The sequence below is a fragment of the Numenius arquata genome, chromosome 7 (assembly GCF_964106895.1).
Source record: "Numenius arquata chromosome 7, bNumArq3.hap1.1, whole genome shotgun sequence".
Taxonomy (NCBI): Eukaryota; Metazoa; Chordata; class Aves; order Charadriiformes; family Scolopacidae; genus Numenius; species Numenius arquata.
Window position 1 is genome coordinate 54,876,092 of NC_133582.1, and position 20,116 is coordinate 54,896,207.

The 20,116-nt window shown below is 43.9% G+C and overlaps 1 protein-coding gene across 2 annotated transcripts in view; it reads left to right on the top strand.

The window, feature by feature from the left end:
* RAPGEF5 (Rap guanine nucleotide exchange factor 5) overlaps positions 1-20,116 on the top strand; it is a 159,441-nt gene that overhangs the window by 76,179 nt on the left and 63,146 nt on the right. Inside the window, exons 10-11 of one of the 2 annotated variants that reach the window (XM_074150165.1) lie at positions 17,872-17,975; positions 18,283-18,371. In XM_074150165.1, coding sequence (XP_074006266.1) covers positions 17,872-17,975; positions 18,283-18,371 — 193 coding nt within the window. Of the gene's footprint in view, positions 1-17,871; positions 17,976-18,163; positions 18,372-20,116 lie in introns of those variants that run through there. The other variant, XM_074150166.1, reaches the window with a different exon arrangement.

Consider the following 20,116-nt stretch of genomic DNA (forward strand, 5'->3'; position numbering starts at 1 on the left):
GGGAGTGGCAGCAGTTGCGGTTTGCAGGAAAAAGTACTTTAGCCTCATTTGGGGACTAGGAAAATAATAGAATGACCTAACTCAGGAAGATCATGAATAGCAGGTGGTATTTCCTTTAACAGCTTGCTGGAGATCAAGCCTTAGATGGGTTTCCAAGCTCTGAACTAGGGTAAGCCCTGAACAGGGGGTGATGCTGAACTACACAGCCCTGTTTGATTAAGGGAAAGGCAGAGAGCTCTCATCCCTTGTTGGCTGTGCTGTGCATCAGCTCTGTCCCCTGCCAGCCTGGATGACACTGCTGTCTCACCTGGAGTGGCTGGACTGAGAGCACCATTCCTTAATTCATCTCCATTTTCTCTGGGAGGTGAGGGGAGTAAACCTGTGCATGCCCTATCAGGAGCAGCGTTTCTACAGTGCTGGGAGGAGCAAAGGAGAACCTGCTCTTTTGGTAGAGTAGGAACAAGCATAGAATGCGAATATGCATCGCCTTTCTGGTTTGGTTGCAATATCAGAGTGGTTTTTTCTCTTTTTAGAGGCACTGCTACTTATCAAATAAATACAATATCAGTTTAGGCCTTTTGCCAAATACTTATGAGATTGCAAGAAGGGGATTATTCACCACAGGAACCTTTAAAACATGTATGTGGACACGACTACAGCAGTTACATCAATTTATGTTTGCAAAATATGCTGTTTGGCCATATTTAGCAGGTTAATCAAGAGAATCGATGTGGTCAGGGTCAGGGGAGAAGACACTAATCAGAGCTGACTGGAGTGAAGAGGCCAGGATTTCAGTGCTCACATGCAAAGCCTGGTTGTTCAGGTTTCAAGCTAAAAACCAGACACATTCAAGCCTGGATTTCCTTGTGTGGATGATACCTGGCTGGAAAGTGCACTGACAGTCTCCTCATGTGTGAAACTTGAATCTTTTCAATGGAATCAACACATTGATTCTGTCTGTCTAAATGATCTGTCAGTCTGTACACAGTACCCATAGCAAGCTAATCGTTGGGCTATATTGATTTCTTTTTGGTTTCCTAGATTTGATGAACTTGTGTAAGGGAAGCATGTGGCTTCTCAACAAAACTCCTTTTGCGGTGAGTTCTTTACTCCTATTGCCCACAGAGGCAGAAGAAGTAAAATAAACCTGGGTGGAGGATTGTCCTACCTGCTTTACCATTGGAATCACAAGGTTTTCCAGAGGAGTTTGAGCAGTGCCCAGTGCCCCACTGGGAACCCATCAAATCCTCCCATTGCAGGTGATGGCATCCTGCATCTGGGCCCTTTCTCGGGATTTCCCCAAGGATATGGCAGAATCGTTCTCCACCGAGGAGCTTGGGGTGCTTGTGGTCCCCCAGTTCTCCTTCTGTAGAGATAAGTGCCTATGTGTGCACATGCTGTATGTATTTATTCATTAAGTAGACTGCAAACCTTGCCAAAAGCAAAGCTGATTGCTTACAAGGACTACTGATGGAAGCTTTTTTCCCCGTTGCAGAATAATGAGTCATTTACACACAGTCTTAGTTGGTAACGTAAAGAAGCTGCTTTCTCGTGGTGACCCATCTGTTCTGACACTTCTCTCTTCATGTTGCATCAGGTTTTCATCTAGCAGTTTCTACAGTTTCAACCTCCCTTTCAGTTCTTCAGATCAAAACCTGAATCTCAGGCATCCCATTTGAGACCTGTACAAATTTCTGTGTCCCCACGTCGGGGACGTCAGGGCTGTGTCACCTTTCCCTGCCTCTCCACCCAGTGCCTGCTGATGGAAAAAGTGATAGATGCAGGCTGTCTGTTCACCGGGTTATCTTGCAGATAGCTGTGTGTAGGTACACACTATCACAGCTGCCTGCCTGAAGAGGAGAGGTGGGTGGTGGAGTCGGGCTGGCAGACAGGGACTCAGGAGCTCCCTGTCCTGCACAGGCTTCCTCCGAGACCCTGGGCTAATGACCGAATGCCTCTGCACCTCAGATCCTTGTTCATACATGGAAGTGCTGCTTCCTGCCTTTAGGAACATCATGAACATAGGCTCTTGGGATGCTCTCCCACACTGATGTGGTGTTTAAGTAATCAGAGTGCACTGGCTGGCTGAAGGATGCTGATGCTATAGATAGGTTGGAGCAGCTGCCCTTTTAAAGTCTGAACAGATTGCTTCAGGTGGCAAATTTTTAATATGGGACCCCCAAATCAGGTACTTTCTTAAAGGTAGCCTTTATTAATTTATTAATTTTTTTTTTCAGAGGAGCAGCTTTAATTTCAGGAATCCCCTAAAAGTCTGCCTCTCTTATTTCATTTTAGACTTCCCTTGTAGGAACCTACGCAGGAACTGAGGGAACATGCTCCAATTTTACAGCAGAGCTGTGGGTATCTGTGCTAATTGGTGTGGGATCCACAGCCATCCGTGGAACAGAGAGTTGCTCTGTTCTTGCACTGGGTGACCGTATGCTTCCTGTAATTCGTCTGTTCTCACTCTCCCACCCTCAGCTGTCACACAGACGCACATATGTATATATACAGATATAACCATCTCTTCCCTGGTGCAAAACATAGTTTTGTACTATGGAGGGAAAAAGGCTGCAATTCCACTACACCATTTTCCGTTTCAGCTGCTGTAGCAATGCACTTAAATTCTATCTAATATTTACTGGTTTATCAATTGACACATACTGGTTTCATTGCAATGACATGTAAATAATAAATATTTGTATTAGACAAAAGCTATACAGTAAATCATCCATATAACTGTTGTTTTAAAATGCTATTAGTTTTAAATTTGTGTGATGTTCAATATGTACTAAGGATCCCCTAAGAATAGAAACAGTAAAAAAAAATAGCAATTTACTCATTTAATTATGGTAGAAATCATGTCTTACCTGCTGTAAGAAGAAGTAAAGGTTTAGCATTCCAGCAGAAATATCAACAAGCTGTAAAAGTTGCTTGACCATTATAATGTGAAAATTAACTGCAAAAATTGTAGGCATTTGCAATTTTCCTTGTAATTCATTAATGCTGGAGTTTCCGGTATTCCAGTGCTCTCGTGCATGGAAAAGATTTGCGTCAAATGGTTGGGTGCCCAGCCTGCTTGAAAGAAAATCCCATTGGTTAAGATCTAATAATACTTCCCATTCTGGGGGGAAATTCTTCATTTGGACAATTCTGCTAATGCAGCACAACATGTAACATCGATACCCTGATACCACTTTTGCTTTTGTAACAAATAATTTGTTCCAATCCTTTTCACTTTTTTTTCCCTTCTGATTTGCCAGGCACACGTTAAGTGCTTGCTACAGCAAAACTTCTTCGCTATCCTACCTTAGACAATATATTTAATGAGCTTTATCTGTACTGCATTGTTAAGGGCAAGGAGGTAGGAACTAGCTCTAAATAGAGTAGGGCTTTTACGAAAATGAAAGCCCCGAAGAGTTGCTTCATCATGGGAAACCACTGCCAAATGCCGTGTGAGCTCTTGCTTTCCTGGCACACACAATGTAGAGAATCGTTTTCATTTTTAGCATCTTGACATTCAGCTTTTTGACTTCTACTGCTTTACCACTTTTTAGTATATGAATATTTCCCATTAAAATATATTGTTATGAATTTGCCTATATTGAAATAACAATTGAGATAATATAGAGATACAGATAATCAGAGCCTTGGATCATGCCATACAGAAACATCTTAATCGTATCAGATAAAAAACTGCATTTTATTTTTAGCATAGTCTAATTTTTAATAAGCTAAAGCTTAAAATCTGATGAATTGGCAATGATTTTGTGCTTTGATATTCAGAAAGAATGCGTCCTGAATACCAAATGAACGAAAGTTTCTGTGGACTATCATTGCTGTGTTTTTTATTTTGACCTTGAAAACTGGGTTGGTTTAGCATTTACCACACTGCTAACCTTGAAACACAGTAATTGGAAAAACAGTGCTGAAGGTTAGCAATGCTTTTACTTCAGTTATCATGGGGGAACAGTTTGAAGTTTATGGGGGTGGAGAGGAATTGTCCTCAAGATCTTCAAATAGCCTGAAAGTTCTGGTAAAGACAGCACTTTAAATTATTATTATCCTAAAAATGTCCTTCTGTGCCAGTGAAGCCTCACAAAACTAAAAGAAAGGGTGACTGGGGAACGTGGTTTGAGTAATGTCAGGAGGATGGGGATGCCCAAGAAGCTGCTCATCACAAAATATCCTTTGGCACATTTGGTAAGTCAGATGGGTAGCTCTGGGTAAAGGTTATACCTCTTATGGCAAATAAATGCTCACAAGCTGAAGGTCTCATCTCCCTCTTTGCTGGTTATTAACAGGCAGCTACTGCACCAGTGCAAACTAAGGGTAGATGAAGAAACAGTCTTTGCACGGGGAGAATTTCCTCTGGAACACCCAGAGATATAAGACAGACACAACAGGGGTTTTTTTTTGTCTTTAGTGAGTGGGTCACACTGGTAACTGCACATCCATTACTTAGACTGGGAAAAAAATCGTAACAGAGATCTTCAGGAACATCAGATTGTGATCACTTGCATTTTAAGGGAGCAGAGGAAAATGTAGGCAACTTCTGCTTAAGATCACCTGAAAATATCATGAATTTTTTTTTTTTTTTTTTGCCCCCAGTCAAATCACTGTGCTCTCTGCGTTTCTGATTGCAGTCACCTAATCCTCCAATATCTGTATTAAAATTCAAGGCATCCATAAGGCACAAGTCCTCCTGACCTAGTGCTGTAGTTATGATGATGCATAAAATAAATCATTGCAATTACTGAGGCAGTCTCAAGCACTTAGTAACTCAGGCGATTGCTTCTTGAAACATGACTGAACTGAAGAAAGGATCATTAGTTATTTCCCTGGAGTACTTGGGATATTGTAACCCTCTCCGCAGGGTTCTATTAGGGAGTTAAGACCTGGCCATTTGTTCACACATCCCATTTTATCTTTCCTTTACTGAAATGCTCTGTGACAGCTGATGAATTCCAGAGTGTGTCTCTTCTTCACCCGTGGCATCTCCTTACCTGTCAAAGTTCAGGTCAAATAGCAAATGACCAACGAGGTGGGAAGGAAGAGCCCAGCAATGACAAAATAAACAGGTATAAGAAGTCATTACTGGAAGGACTTATGAGACAGGGTGACTTTCTGAGTCACATAACGTGACATAAAAATAATTTCCTGAGTAAGGAAGAAGAAGTTGGTTAGATGAGATCTCAAGCTTATACAGAAAAAGAATATAAACCTGTATAAGCTATATAACTTCTATAAAGCTATGAAGTTCAGGAAGGACTTGAAGCCAGAAAGAGGGGAAGTGAGGTCAGGATTGGAGACACATGAGAGCTTTGGTATTTCTTGGGTGACATCATAGGTGTTGTCCGTGTCTGAGCAGTCCATACTATGCTGTTTGATGGTGATGGGATGTGGTGTGAGGGACAAAATGGGTTCAGGAGAAGACATTTGCATCCCCAAGGGGAGCCCTTGCTGGCTGAAGAAACCACTGTGCATACAGTGTGGTATCAGAAGCTGGCAAGTGGCATCACGGTGTGGCTATTTCTCCCTATAGATAACAGCACTTCAGGTTGCTAAGAAGATCAAGAAGGAGGAGATGTTTTGAGAAAGGGAGCGATCCAAGGGATATTACTTGGGAATCTGGTGTCTTTGCTGCTCCTCGTGGTGAATTATAAGGATGGGGAGGGAGCCATGTGTGGGCATGATAGTGGCGGGAGGCGAAGAGCTGGAAAAGGGCAGCAGGGAAATACAGTCAAAGCCCAGCAACAGATGGATGTTTGATGCTTTATGGATGGGACTGGCAGTAGAGCAACATGGTTTGAGGGGGTTGTTCTGGAGAGAGGTGTCATCGTTGAGAGTGGGGAGGAGGGGAGGCCCTCTCAGGGAGAGGTTGTACATCAGCTGCTGATAATATCTGAGCCCGGCAGGACATGCACCAGCGTGGTTCAGGGCTGATTCAAGGGTAGATCTGGGGGTGGCAACATCCATCAGAAGGGTGGTGCAGATGGCTAGAGGTGGTAAGGGCTCCAGCTGCCCCAGAGCGATGTGCTGGTGCACATCTGGCAGCTCTTCACGCTGTTGGGACGACTGTTTTGTAGTGCTGTTGTGAACAGTCTCCTGATGCCAAGGTACAACGTGAGCTTGAGCAGTACACTCTGTCTATTTGTAAGGTTTCATGGTCTTGATTGAGGCAAACCCTAGCAAAACATCCAACGTTTAATCATTTTTTTCAAATTTGTTCCTGGTCTAATGATAGATGTGGTTAAATTACCCCATGCAAAAATAAATGTTTTGGATTACTTCTATCAACTTCTTGTGGAAGAGAGTGAAATTATGCATGTTCCTCCATGAAGGAACCATTCTGTGAGGAGGAGGACACACAAGTGCACGGATGAGTGTTTACTCAAAATGCCTTGCATCTCATTGCAGATACCATGTGATTTACCAGTTGCCACGGTAACGATGCATTTTTCATTCCATAACTTGAATAAATGTTGAGATTGCCCTTGGTATAACTAACTTACCTCCCTCCTAAAGTTGGGCACGATTGTATTATCTAAAGAAAGCAGAGAGGAAACTCCCAACATTCATACTGAAATAAATCTTTAGAGGGTGTAGCTTGTTAAGAAGCAGGTACGTGATTCCATCTGGAACAAAATAAAAGTAACTTAATATGTGATTATATAAAATCATAAAATGGGAGAAATATAAAATGTTACTGCATGATTGGTGACTGGCATTGTATATTTTTTCTGTAATTTTTATTGTTTGTGACACTTTGATTTTCTTCAATACATGAAAATTTAATTAAATTTATCATTTTATAGTATTATTCCTTACATAGGGATGCATGAAAGCATTTTTCTTCTTTTCCTTGTTGTAATCTTGCAGTAAAATTTTGATACTTCTTGTGTGCTATAACCTCCACTTTTGAATGAGTTATTGCTGACAACAGCTGGTTAATTGTTAACCTGCTATTTCCCACCTCTTTTCTTTTTTACTGTTGATGAATGTGGACAACAAACCTTATACCAAAGCAAAAAAAAAAAAAAAAAAAGCATTTAATTTGCTTCTGTATATGTAACGTTAGAAAAAAGCGTCCTCTATAGAAGCAGCCCGATTTTTCTCATTTCTATAGTAGACTATTCATTGACATCAGTGAGCATTTTATCCTACATAATAAATGCAGAATCAAATCTCCTGCTATTAGGCGGAAGGAGTGAGCTTTATTTTTCTTTCTAACTCCTTTTGCTTTTCTTTTTGGCAGCCTTATTGCACGCTCTATGCATTGCTGTCTACTCAGGATATGTTATCAAGTCTGAAAGTGATTAGTGGCTTATCTATTTTTGAATGATTTAGATGCATGAATTAATCAGCAAGAGAAGAACCATTAGAAAGCATTAGTAAAAAGGCTGGTCATCTCAGGCTATTTTTAAAGGAGTTAAAAGCAACATCCAATCCCAAGAAATTTATATTTATAGTGATTCATGCTTTTCTCAAAAGAAATCCCCACATTATATCTAACTTAGTTGAAAACAATCACCAAAGCACAGGATATAAACTCAACTTTGTGACATCTACTGTTGGGCTAGAAGTTAAATAAATTGGGTTTATTTTAAACATTAACTGTGGATATTTTTTTACTCCCTTATTCAGTGCTTTTTCACACTTGCTGTTTAGAAGCCTGTGTTAAATGTCAGTGCATTTGAGAGAGTTTGGTTTTGGAGCTCCTGAGAATGACCTCGAGCTTTATATATAGTATTCTGGGTTTTAGAGTTTATCTTAAGCATTTTGCAAGGCCAGAACCGGCTCTTGGCCTTTGCTGAATATTCTCTCATGAAAAATTAGCTGTGTCGTTCTGTAAGCATAATGCTTCAACGAAAAGATATGTGCCTTACAGCAATAAACGTAATGAGCAGCATCTCGGTTTAATAGACAAGTTTTAGTATTCCTAGTTTGGAATCATGGCTTATAACGTGGATAGTATGTGTGTGTGTGTATATATACATTTATATTTATTATTTTTTTCAATTAGAGTAATGGCATTTTTGGCATTGAGAGGTGGCGTGGACATAAGACAAGAAACAAAGGTTTCTCTGGCAGACGGGGAGTGCGTTAAGTCAGTTTTTTAAAATAATATTTTACTTCACACCAAGTATGAATTGGAGTGAAAGGCGAAGAAAGTGATCAGCAATCTTGTCAGTTTGACTTAGGAGTTGTATGTGTCCAACACTGGTAATTAGAGCAATATAAGGCTGACAGTGTCATATATTTATGGCCATCTCTCTTCCTTTCCTTCAGGAGACCTTATTTATCGCTACCTTCATTATAAGGGTTGTAAGGCCTTTGTACACATGTCCTTATCAAGGTGAATATTAGTCTATGTTAATAAATTAAATCAACTAATGTTAGTGAGCTATCTTCTGCAGTTTTCATTCTTCTGTGAAAGCTGTATGGGGACTGCCACAGAAGCCAAGTTCCAGCCCTGCTGGATGCTAATCAAGTTGTTACTTAGTTCCCCTCATATCCCAGTAATTTCTTGAATTTCACCCTTGTGATGTTCAGATTATTCTCAAGTATAACAACTTCTGTATATCTAGTCAGTCATCTTCTGTTTTCCTTTTCCTAAGGCATATGGCAGTAGTAGTATGTGTTATCAGTCCAGAGGTATCCAGGAAGTCTGTAGTCCTACTCAAATCCTCAGCAGTCCTCCCCCTTCCTGGCTGAGACATAAATCCTGCACTTTTTGTATCATTTCCCTCATGCTTTTCACTGCATTTAAGGCTTGATCCCTGCCACTGGTATCACTGGAAGATGCTCTTGGGTAGCTTGGGGGTGGAACTGTTGCTTCATCTACATATTCTATTCTATTCTATTCTGTTCCATTCCATTCTGTTCTATTCCATTCTATTTTGTTCTGTTCTCTATGCGAAGGAGGTACCTGCATCTGGTGTCTGAAGGTTTGTCCTGTAGGAAACTTGACATTCTGGGGGGGAAAGGTTTCCATTCTGATTCTGGTGAAACTAATACAATTGCAAAACTGCCTTAGGGCAGAAATACAAAGTTGACTTTCCTGCCACTTACCTTGGGACCTGGACCTCCAGGCTCGATGAGCTCGTGGGGGGCAGGGGATGCAGAAGCCCTGCCAGCCTGGGGCGGGCAGTATGTGCAGGCAGTGGGGGGGGGACCCTGGCAGGCTGCTTTCTGTTCAAATCGATGTGTTCTGGCACTGTTTCAGTTGTAGTGAATCCACAGTTTTTCAGCAGAAAAAAAAAAAAAGTTGCACTGGAAAATTTCCAGCCAGGTCCACATGCCACCACGTCAGTGCAAGGCCACTGGAAGGGGTGGTTGGCATCTGCCCCTTTTGTTCTACGGCCACATTAATTTGCCCTGCTGTGGTGCAAGTTTTTTCTACAAATACACATGCCGTAGGCCTGCCATTCTTCCACATCCCGGTATTTTTGAAGTAAGTGCTGCCCTGCCAGCTGTTAGAGAATGATAACAATATTAATACCGTCCTCACGTCTTTTGTGTCTCTCTCCCCTCTCCCTCCTCCTTCCTTTTTCCCCCTCTGCTTTTGTACAGTTACAGAGAGAAGGTTTCCTAGGTTGTCCTTGCCAAGGTGGTAGCTCTCTGTCGGGCTGTCAAACTTATCTACTAATAACTCTGAAGAGCGTGTGCTCCAAGAAAGGGAAAACCGAAATGCATAGCCTTCAGTTGTCTTAAAAAGACATTTTTCTTTATCTAACAAAGAGTTGTAGAGTGTTAAGGTTATAATATCATTACTTTGGTGGCTGTGACACCAGTAATGTTTTTTTTTCATGTCGTTTTAGAAATTGTGCCTTTTTCCCTGTTTTAGATGTATCGCTTCCTTTTATTAAAGTTGGATATGTAAAAGTGCTCTCACCTTAAATTATATTTGGAGGTAACTGGGGGCCAGTCAGGGGTACGGACAATTTGGTCTTGATTTAGGGCATTTCTTGCTACTAACCTGCTATGAAATGCCGTGTGAGGCTTCTCTTCCCTTTCTCCTTTTGTCTTTCTTGAACTGCACAGATTTTTCCATGTTTTATAAGCGGCCTGCACAATGAAACCCCAGCCTCGCTTGTGGTGGGACCACCGCTTGGGAACATCACGCGACTGAGCATTTTTTTTTTTTGCCGTAAGACCTAACTGCAGCCTTTCTGCTCGCATAAGGACTCGCATTTAGCAGTGCCCTATTCCCATGAGCGGTTTCTTTCTTCTTAGTAATAGGGAAAGCAGAAATAATCCTACTCTCAGCAGTTTTGGGATTACAGGCAAAAATTGAGTTCCTTGATGTATGACTGTGTAGGGATATTAATCTTTTCCCTGATGCCTGTTGTCTGTCATCTCTGTCTTACCAGCATTGTCCTTTTGACCCCTCTACAAGGGTAACTTGTTATTAACGTTGCCTTTGCCGCAGATGCTCGGTATGCAGATGACAGCCCCAACAGTTTTTCTAAAAGGGCTTATTCCGTGCATTATCAGATGTGATATTCAAAATTGGTTTCAGCAACAAAGGATTTTGATTTATTTTATTTTATTTCTGTGATGTGGCTGGTGCTCCTTTTACCGCCGTTTGCAAAGTTGATAAATTCAGAGCAGGTTGCGTTGAGACGAACATCAGCTCTTTGTTGTGCATCTCTGAGGCAGATACCTCGGTGTGAGACCACCACGAAGTTTTGGTAGGATCCCTGGGTGTCCTTTGCTGCAGGAGGTGGTGGTCGAATAATTTAAAGCATTTTATGGTTTTATAGACTGGTCAGAAGTCGCTGAGAGCCAAACCAAAGTCATTGTGTAAGGCATTTTAATGTCATTAGTGGATTTCTATTTCTCCTAGCATACTGTGAATTAGTGCATGTTTATCAAAGTAGATTTAACAACTGCAAAGGGAAACAAAAATATTAGAGTACAAAGAAGAGCTGGAGAAAAGTTCATGAGATGAGGAAAATAATAAAATGAAATAGGAATATGCTATGAGCTGTATTTTATAGTGAAATAAAATAACATTGCCTTACATAAGAATTTTTTCATTATTAAGACTTGCCATACGAAAAGCAGCGGCTGATGTTCCTGCAGTCCTGTAAGGTAAATTTTCCATTGAAATTTGGAAAAAGTGGTGATCATGCAACTGACTATAAAATAGGCTGTTCCACTGAAAATGTTTTGTGCTGTGTTATTTTAAGTAGAGGTAGAATAGAAGCTATTTTTTGTTTTTATCTTTTTAGACTAAAGAGAGGGTAACCATGGCAGAAGAAACACTAGTCTCCTTCTCATACAGCTGGGATAGACTGTGCTGGTGACTTTAAAATGCTTTTCTCCTGTTGTAGTTGAAAGTGAATCAAGCCTATTAATGCAGATCTTGGTCTGTCTCGAAACTGAAATACAGCAACATGTTCTGAGATGGATTATCCACAGAGATCAGCGATATTGTCGTCCATCTCCACTTTAATTGTGATGTGTTCATTTCCATTTTCGTGTCAAATAAAGAGGAATAGCCTGTAAAGAATAGGGTCATTTTTGTACATCTATTTGTACTTTGGTGACTTTAAATCTTATTCTGCAGTCTCCATAATAACTGATTCCAGGGAAAACCATAGTGAAGCGTAAGCAGGCAATCATCTTTAGACTTTGATAGATGCTGTCTGAAAGAGTGTTTCTTTATAAGGGAAGCTGTTAATAGAATGGTTTCAGATTTTTTTTAACCTTCTTTCATGTTTTTAATATAAATATGTTTGTGTTTTATAGCTAGGACTCATTGTCTACTACTAGCATTGGCAAATGCCTCACATCGTAAGACTTAATTTTCAGTTGCTTCTAAGAGCTGTTGCGTATTATCTGCTTATTCTGAAAGATATCTGCCTCTGCCTATTTAATCTTTTAATAAAAAAATGCAGCTAACGTGGTTCAGAAACTGCTAAGAGTAAGGTTAGGGGTAAGTACTGTTTTGCTATGTTAAAAAAAAATTCTGGCTGTAGTTCTCCGAGAAGCTCTTATGCCCTTATGCTTCTGAAGAGGGAGCTGAAATCCCTTTGGGGAAGAGTCTTTGTTTTTTTGCCATCTTCATAAACATCCAGCCAAATCTGGCCCAAGTTAGAGGCCAAAAAAATGCAGTTTGTACATGCTCTGTGAAGAGTTTTTAGAGCTTTGCAGGTTAATATTTGAAGGCTTGGTAAGCTCTGAGCATGGTTCAGCCTGAGCTGTGAAGGGTTTTCTTTACAGCTGTAGGTCTCGGCTGGTACGGCCAGGGGCTGCTTGTAGGATGTAATGAGCCTGGATGGAGCTCTGAGCTACAGCAGCTGTAACGCTATAACTTCTGCTGTGTCCAAACTAGTTCTCAGTGGGCAGGTTTGGGGACCTCTGTGTCACACTGGGGGAGCAGGCACTAAATTAAAGAATACCGCTTGGTGTTTCCCAGTTTTCAGACTGGACCTTTCTCTCTTAATCATGTTCTTGTCGTTCTTCTTTGGGATGGGTGATATGCACCAGGGATTGATTTTAACATCCGAGCAAAAATATACCTGCCCAGCAAAACAAACAGTCTTCTGCAGTGAGGGTCTTGTATTTTGTGGCTTTTGGGCAGCTCTGTCACCAATTTGAGCACCTTCCCTGCACTGCAGTGGAAACCTCTTTACACTTGTTCTTCTGAGACCCCTTCCAGCCTCCACTCTTGAGTTTCACACCTCTTACACAGAAATGTTCATGTGTGTGCAGGGAAGCTCCATGGATTCATTGAGGGGGGCAGTGCTCTCCTCTTCAGAACACAAACAGCCCCGAGAATTCTTCATGTATGCTTTCTCCCGTACTTCTCAAGAGCATGCCCTGGCACCAGCATCAAAAGACATAGAGGCAGAAGTGATCAGCATTATCTGATTGCGTTGAGTCAGTTTTACCAAATTATGCTGTGAAAACAAAGCGTTCCTGCCCTCCATAACTCCTAGAGGAGGCAATTTCTTTGTTGTTTAATGTGATTTTGAGGCAGATAGCCTGTGTAAAGTTTGCTTTCTTGCGTGTTGCCCGAAGAAGATTCTTTTTGCCTTTGCTTGTGTTGCCTTTTCCTGCTGCCTTTGTTTGGCAGCAGGAAAATCTGTCTGCAGACTGGATTTTCCATGCTCTGTTAAGTGTATAGGTGCCTTATAGGTGATCTCTTAATTGCTGTGTGACTTCTTTACCTGTTGAAACCAGCAATGTGGGAGTCTGTCTGGGTCTGGGGTTTGCTGGAGTAGCTCTGGGTCTGGTCCCTTTTTCCTGGTGCAGGAAAAGCTGGTTGAAGAAATGTTCTGTTATTGGGAAGCGCATAGTTTGCTTTGCTCGTTAGTGGTGTTCCAGCCTAACAGGCACATCAGTATTGGGTAAGACAAAGAAATAAATCTTTACATAGGTGTCCTGTCTCATGGAGGAATGATGTGAAAATGCAATTTCTTTTTAATGGAGCAGGCTTCTGAATATACTGTGTCCGTTGCAGAGCGCACTGTTTTTTTTTCTGTTAGAAAGTAGAGCAGCTTTTCAGGGCTATTTCTAGCAGTGGATGTTTCTCATAGGAAGGAGGGAGGCAGCACATTCTGGGTGTTGGTTCCTCTTTTAATTAATTAAAAGGCCAAACTTAGGAATTCGAGGGATGTGGAAATACTCCTGACTCATACCAAAGTTATCATTGCTTTGGCCAGAGATTGGATTCTTCCCTGCCCAATTGCAAATAACCCAAAAAGCTAGTATCTTCCATAAGGAAGCCGGCACAGTGTGGCTGTTTTCAACACTACCGTATGTACCTCTGCTTTCTTCTGCCCCAGTGGTAATTCAGAGGGTCATATTCCTACTCATGCAAAGCATAACCTGCACAAGTTAAGGCCCGCTAAGCAAGGACTTCCAGCTGTTTCATTCCTGTAAGCATATAAATATTTATACCACCCCAGGGTTCCTTTCATGCTGAAAATAAAGGTAGCACTTGTCTGCTGTTAAAATATATTACCCAGGAGATAAATGGCTTATCTCAGTATGAGGAAGATGGATGAGAGGAGTGGAAAATTGACCATAATATTGGTCAGAAGATCCACCGAGTCCACAAGGACTTACTGCATACTTGAAACTCCAACTGGGAAGTAACGTAGAGGTTGATAGTGCTGTGTTTAGCTATCAAGAGATGATTAATTAGAAGCTGTAATAAATGTGAAATGTAATGGTTGACACGCAGAGAGCTTCATGGACACTAGCTAAATTTCCTAGTGATGGGTAATGCGCACCAGGGACTGATTACATCCAAGCAGGATGTGAATGGTGCTGTTGAAGGGAAAACTGAGACAGGGAGAGTCTGCACGAGCGTGTTGCTCAAGGCCACATGTGAATTGAGATAGCGATTAACCTTTGCGGCATCTCCGATGCTCTACTCCCTTCTGTCCCACCTCTGTGAAAGCACAAGTCCAAACATATTCTGGCCGAGGCTGGTGGGAGTCATTTCCCACCCTCTGCACTGGAGGGAAGTAAATGTCAAATAGGCAGCATGGGGAGCTCAAAGCCGAGGTGCCAGCGTGGTGTCCCCAGAATTTGAACTGTGATTCTGCTGGTGATCCACAGCATGACCCTGCAGTAGCCTCTCTCTCTCAATTCATCTGCCTGGCCATAAAATGAGAGAGATGGTATCATAGAATCATAGACTCAGAATATCAGGTTGGGAAGGATCTCCAGGATCATCTGGTCCAACCCTTCTTGGCAAAAGCCATCTAGACATGATGACCCAGCACCCTGTCCAGTTGAATCTTAAAATTTTGTGTCCAATACTGGGGAACCCACCACTTGCTTGGGGAAATTATTCCAATGCCTCATTGTTCTCCTTGTGAAAAATTTTCCTCATGTCCAATTGGAATCTCCCCTGGAGCAACTTGTACCCATTCCCCCTCCTCTTTTCCCTGTGACTCCTTGTAAAGAAGGAGTCTCCATCTTCTTTGTAGCCACCCTTTAAATATTGGAACGTGGTGATAAGGTCTCACCTAAGCCTTCTTTCCTCAAGGCTGGACAAAGCCAATTCTCTCAGCGCTGAGCTGCTGTGCTCCTGCATGGTCTGTGTGGGTGGCTTAAGCAAGGGCTGCACAAGGGTCTGAAAAAGTGCTGGGACACTTCCTTGTTAATTGGTGGTATGATGAGAATGTCCCTTGAGTCAGTCGCTGACTTTTAGGGACTCACCTAGGGTGCTGCCTTGCTCTTCAGTACACGCTGTTGTCACTTGGGGGCCCCTTGCATCCTCCTCATCTGCCGCTGGATTTAGATGGAGCACACTGAGAGCAGCCTGGTTTTCTTCCAGCGAGAATTAATTATTTCACGGACCATTCAAGATCCCGATAAATGAAGCGTGCCTTGGTGTCATTTTAGAGTAATATCTGCAGTGAAATCAGAACTTGTAAAAATTGGGAGAATACATAGGACTTGTTTTTGTGTTTTGCTTTGTTCAGGTTAATTGTTGTTGCTTGTGGCATCATTAAAGGGTTTAATGGAACACAAAAACACATCATGCATGAGTGGGATTTTAATGAAATAATAATTTTTCCCTTAGAGTGAAATTACTTTTAATAGAAGATAGCAAAATAAAGAAATTCTCCATCCCTCCCCTTCTTTTGGAAATGATTATTATTGGTAACGAAAATCCAAATTTAACCTGATTTGCCTTAGTTTTGCACAATTTTCTTCTTTCCTAGTAAAATAGATTGATTTTTCTCTTCCTTGAAATTGATGAAACAGGCAAGGACAAGAGGAAGACCCATATGAAAATCTCACCATTGGGGCACTTTATGCAGTTAATTTGCGTACAATTACCCAAAAGGTGTTTTTAAAATGTTTCTGCTCGGTGAGATGCTGAAGCGGGAGCACTGTCTTGCAGCCCATTGTTAATGTCCTTTCAGTATGAGAGAGCTTTCGCCCTCCCAGTGCTCCCTGTTGACTTGCTGCCAGCTGCTCATGTGTGTAATGTATATGGGTATGCTTAAAATCCATTCCCATACATGTGGAAATAGATGGTTTGTATAAATACAGCACCATACATCACGTATATGCCCCATATGTACTGCAGTTTGGAATGTCGGTGAGCGCGGGGAAATGAGGATGGGGGCTCTCTCACAGGATGCCAGAGAAAAGACAGAGAAATGGAGAGATTTATTTGTATGGATAAACCTCCCCATTCCTGAATTGCTTTAATGCTGCACCTGTTTCTTGTTCTTCCTCTCTGTCTCTCTTGCTGTTTCTTTCATTGCAGCTTTTCAAATACGTGGGCAATAAAAAAAACACGGCCGGTGAAATGGAAGATTACAATTATGCATCAGTATTCCTGTAACGCGGCTGCTCAGTTATGTCCCCTGGGAGTGTTACAATGAATATCTGACATTAATTGGCTCAGTACCTGTATGTCTGACCTTGCAGAAATTTCATAGATCAATTCTACATGTTGTTTACTGGTAAAAAAAAAAACAAACCAAACTTCTTCAGGGGAGGGGCTGCATCTTTGGACATGCCTGCACCACCGTGACAACCAGAAGCAGCCATCAGACTCACTGGCTCTTGGAATAAGAAATACAATAACAGAAAAGGGGATCATAAAGTGGTTTCTTTCCCTTCCTTTGCCAAGAGCTGTTCTCAGCAATTTTTAGCCCACTTGAACTCTTTCTCACTGCTGGATACTGTACATTTGATGCACAAATGCTGTTTTGTCTCTTTAGAGTAGTCCATGTATTGCCTTCATACGTGTGTTTGACATACTGAACGATATAACTAAACTAGGTCAGAATCGGAGGAGCAGCAACTACTGGATGTGCTGGCATTGAAACAGCTGCCTCTTTTGTGTCGCTCCCCCTCCGGTGACTGAATCCGCCAGGAGCATCTCGCAGGGGGCTGCGAGCCGCTTTTTCGGCAGTCGCCAGTGTTTCAATGCGCCCTGCTCAGTCAGCAGCAAACCCTCATCTCCTGGGCTGCACAGTCAGCTGGCTTTAGCTGCTCTGTGGACGCGGGCTGCGTGTGCAGAAATGGATGATTGTTCAGCTCCCGTCCGTTTTGGGCAGCCGAGAGGGAGAACGTCAGCATCCACATCGCAGCTTGGCCGAGATTCACCCACGGGGTGGTCACTGAGCTTAACTTTTCTGTGGTGGTGTTTGTTTCCCAAGTTTAAAAGTTGCTGAAAAGGAGGGAGATTTGTACCCAAAGTGTTTTAAGAGATGCTTGGAGGTGTACATTTCATGCCTGTCCCACTGGTTTTATTTATTTAGATTCTAGGAAGAAATTCTTTACTGTGAGGGTGGTGAGGCACTGGAACAGGTTGCCCAGGGAAGCTGTGGATGCCTCATCCCTAGAAGTGTTCAAGGCCAGGCTGGATGGGGTTTTGAGCAACCTGGTCTAGTGGGAGGTGTCCCTGCCCATGGCAGGGGGGTTGGAACTAGATGATCTTCAAGGTTCCTTCCAACCCGAACCATTCTATGGTTCTATGATCGCCTTTGTTGAAGTAAAGGAGAGAAGCACTTGCCTCTTTCTGATTATTGTCACCTGCCCCCCCCCCGCCCTGCTCGCTTTGACCGGCTGGAAAATCAACAAGCCATCACCTGGGGGACACGGAAACCCGCATCCTCCCTCCCTCCCTCACCCCCCCCGCCCCTACCCCTCTCCTTGCGAATTGAAATCCAACACAGGCTGCCGAGAGCCGCTCTCACAAAGGGGAGCGGTGCAAAGAGCCCCCTTCTCTATGCAGCCCTCCTCCGGCAGCCAGCCCTGCCCGGGCAGAGCCCGGCGGCGGGGCAGCACCCCCGGGGCCGGCGGCGGGCACTGACGGTCCTCTCTCTCTCTCGTTTTCTCTGTCGCTTCCCCCCCCCCCCACCCCGCGCACGGAAGGCGGACGATGGAGGCGGCGGCGATCGGGCGCGGGAGGAGGCCGGCGCAGCGCTGGTGCTGCGGAAGGTGTGGTCACGCAGCCCGGCCCCCGAGCGGCGCGGGAGGTAAGGCTTCCGCGGCTCCGGGAGTGCGGGGCTGGGCCGGCCGGGCCGGGCTCCGCGGCGGCGGTGGTGGCGGGCGGGCACGGAGCGATGTCCCCCGGGGGGAGAGCCTAGGGGAGCGGGGGGCCATGGGGAGCGGCAGGGTGCGGGTACCCGAGGCGCTGTCGGGGCGCGGCGGGGAGCGGCCGCTGCCCACCTTCGACGTGCCTTACTTCAAGTACATCGACGAGGAGGATGAGGAGGACGAGTGGAGCAGCCGCTCGCAGTCCTCCACCGAGGATGACTCCGGCGACTCTCTGCTTTCCGACAGATACGTGGTGGTGTCGGGGACGCCGGAGAAGATTTTGGAGCATCTCCTCAGCGACCTGCACCTGGAAGCCGCCCAGGACAAAGAGACGGGTAAGGAACGAACCCGGCGGGGAGGCGGCGGCGGCCGGGGAAGCGCCTGTCCCCGGCCCTGGGCGGGGATGGGGTAGAGGTCCCGGTGCCGGTGCCGAAAGCCGGCTGCCATCCCGGTGTCGAAGCCGGGGCGGCGCGGGGAGGAAGCCGTGAGCCTGCGGCTGTCGGGAGGCGGCGGAGCGGGGCGCCCGGCCCCGGGGCAGGAATGCCAGCAATTAGCCAAGCCGCTGAGGAGCCACGCGCTTAGCGGCAACTTCAGCCTGGTTTTTTTTTTTTTAATATTCGGCTTTCGGTGCTGCCTGGGAAGCGCAGGCTGCGGCGTGCCCGGTACGGCACCCGTGTCTCTTCAGGCGGAGGCTGCCGTTCCTCGTAGCCCGCAGCTATTATTATATCGATCACAGCTCTTTCTGGGCGCCTCAGCCTCCCGGCTGAGTACTCGGCTTGCCACCACCCCGGTACTTTGGCACATCTTCTGTTTCGTAAGCACTCCTTATAGATTTCCTCATAACCCAGGATACGGCGTATAGCCCGATGCTGTACTTTTGTGTCTTCAACCAGAGGTTGTAATTTGCTCCAGCCTAGAGCAAATATTATATCGATCGGGCTGCTTGACATGCAGTTTAAATTTTCAGCTGGATCTCTTGGCTCTAAGCACAGCTTGCTGTCACCAAGAGCTCCTGGGGTAGTTTATCTGAAGTGCCTGCAGCCTGCGATTCATAGATAGTTTTAATGAAAGCGGCCAGGCCAGTGAGACTTTTGGAGGTCCCGAATACTGAAGAGCTGAGGAAGGCAGCTGGCTGTAAACGGAGCTGTGGATTTCATCGTTCCCAATAGGGTTAAAACGCATACTCCTGCTGCCTGTATATCTCTCTCTCTACAAATGAGATTACTGAGAATAAACACACTTTAATCCTTTTAGGTGACTGAAAATATAAATAACATCTGTGATTCCCAGAGGAACGTTGGGATTGGGTTTTCGGAACAAGTCATTAGTTTAATGTGGGACAATAGGCATATTCCTAGTGCTGATGTGTGAATGCCCTGAAGAAACATATAGAGTGTCTGCTGGTGATATTATTACGGTGTTCCTAGAGCTGCTTTTGTCTGCCTAGACATTAATATTTAGTGCAGAGAGAGACTGTGATTGTTTTCCTTCCACAGATGCCCTCAGACCAGTTCTGAGTGTAATTTACACTCAAGCTCTTAGTGAGGGTCCTTCCTTGGCCCTTTAAGGTCAAATGTTGGATCCAGAATAAGTTTTCCCATTAACGTTTATCACATGCAGATTGAGGGACATTACCTGTCTGTTTTTATAGTCTGCTTCATCTTTTTTTTATAAGCTCACAGGCTTGCTGGAAAACAATGAGATTTTCACTAGTGATAAGCATTATATTTTGGTGTTTGTAAATACAAAGCACTCCTTACCTAAAGCATTAGATGCTATATACATTCTCACATGTACTGCCTTTTCTTTCTTTTCTCTTTACTCTCTCTCCCTTCCATCACCAGGAGGCTGTTCATAAGCCTGTTCTTATTGTTACAGAGAGGGGCTGGTAAACTGCCCTCAAAACAAATGCTAACCCACTACTTGCCTGGGTGTTAGCAGATGGTAATGTATTTAAGGGTTGATTGGCTTCCCCTCACCTCTTCTGCCTTATCCTAACTCCTTTTAGAAAGAAACAATTAGCTCTGCCCTGTAGCCAGGGTTAACTGGATCCCAGGGGCTGAACAAAGTAGCTGTGGCT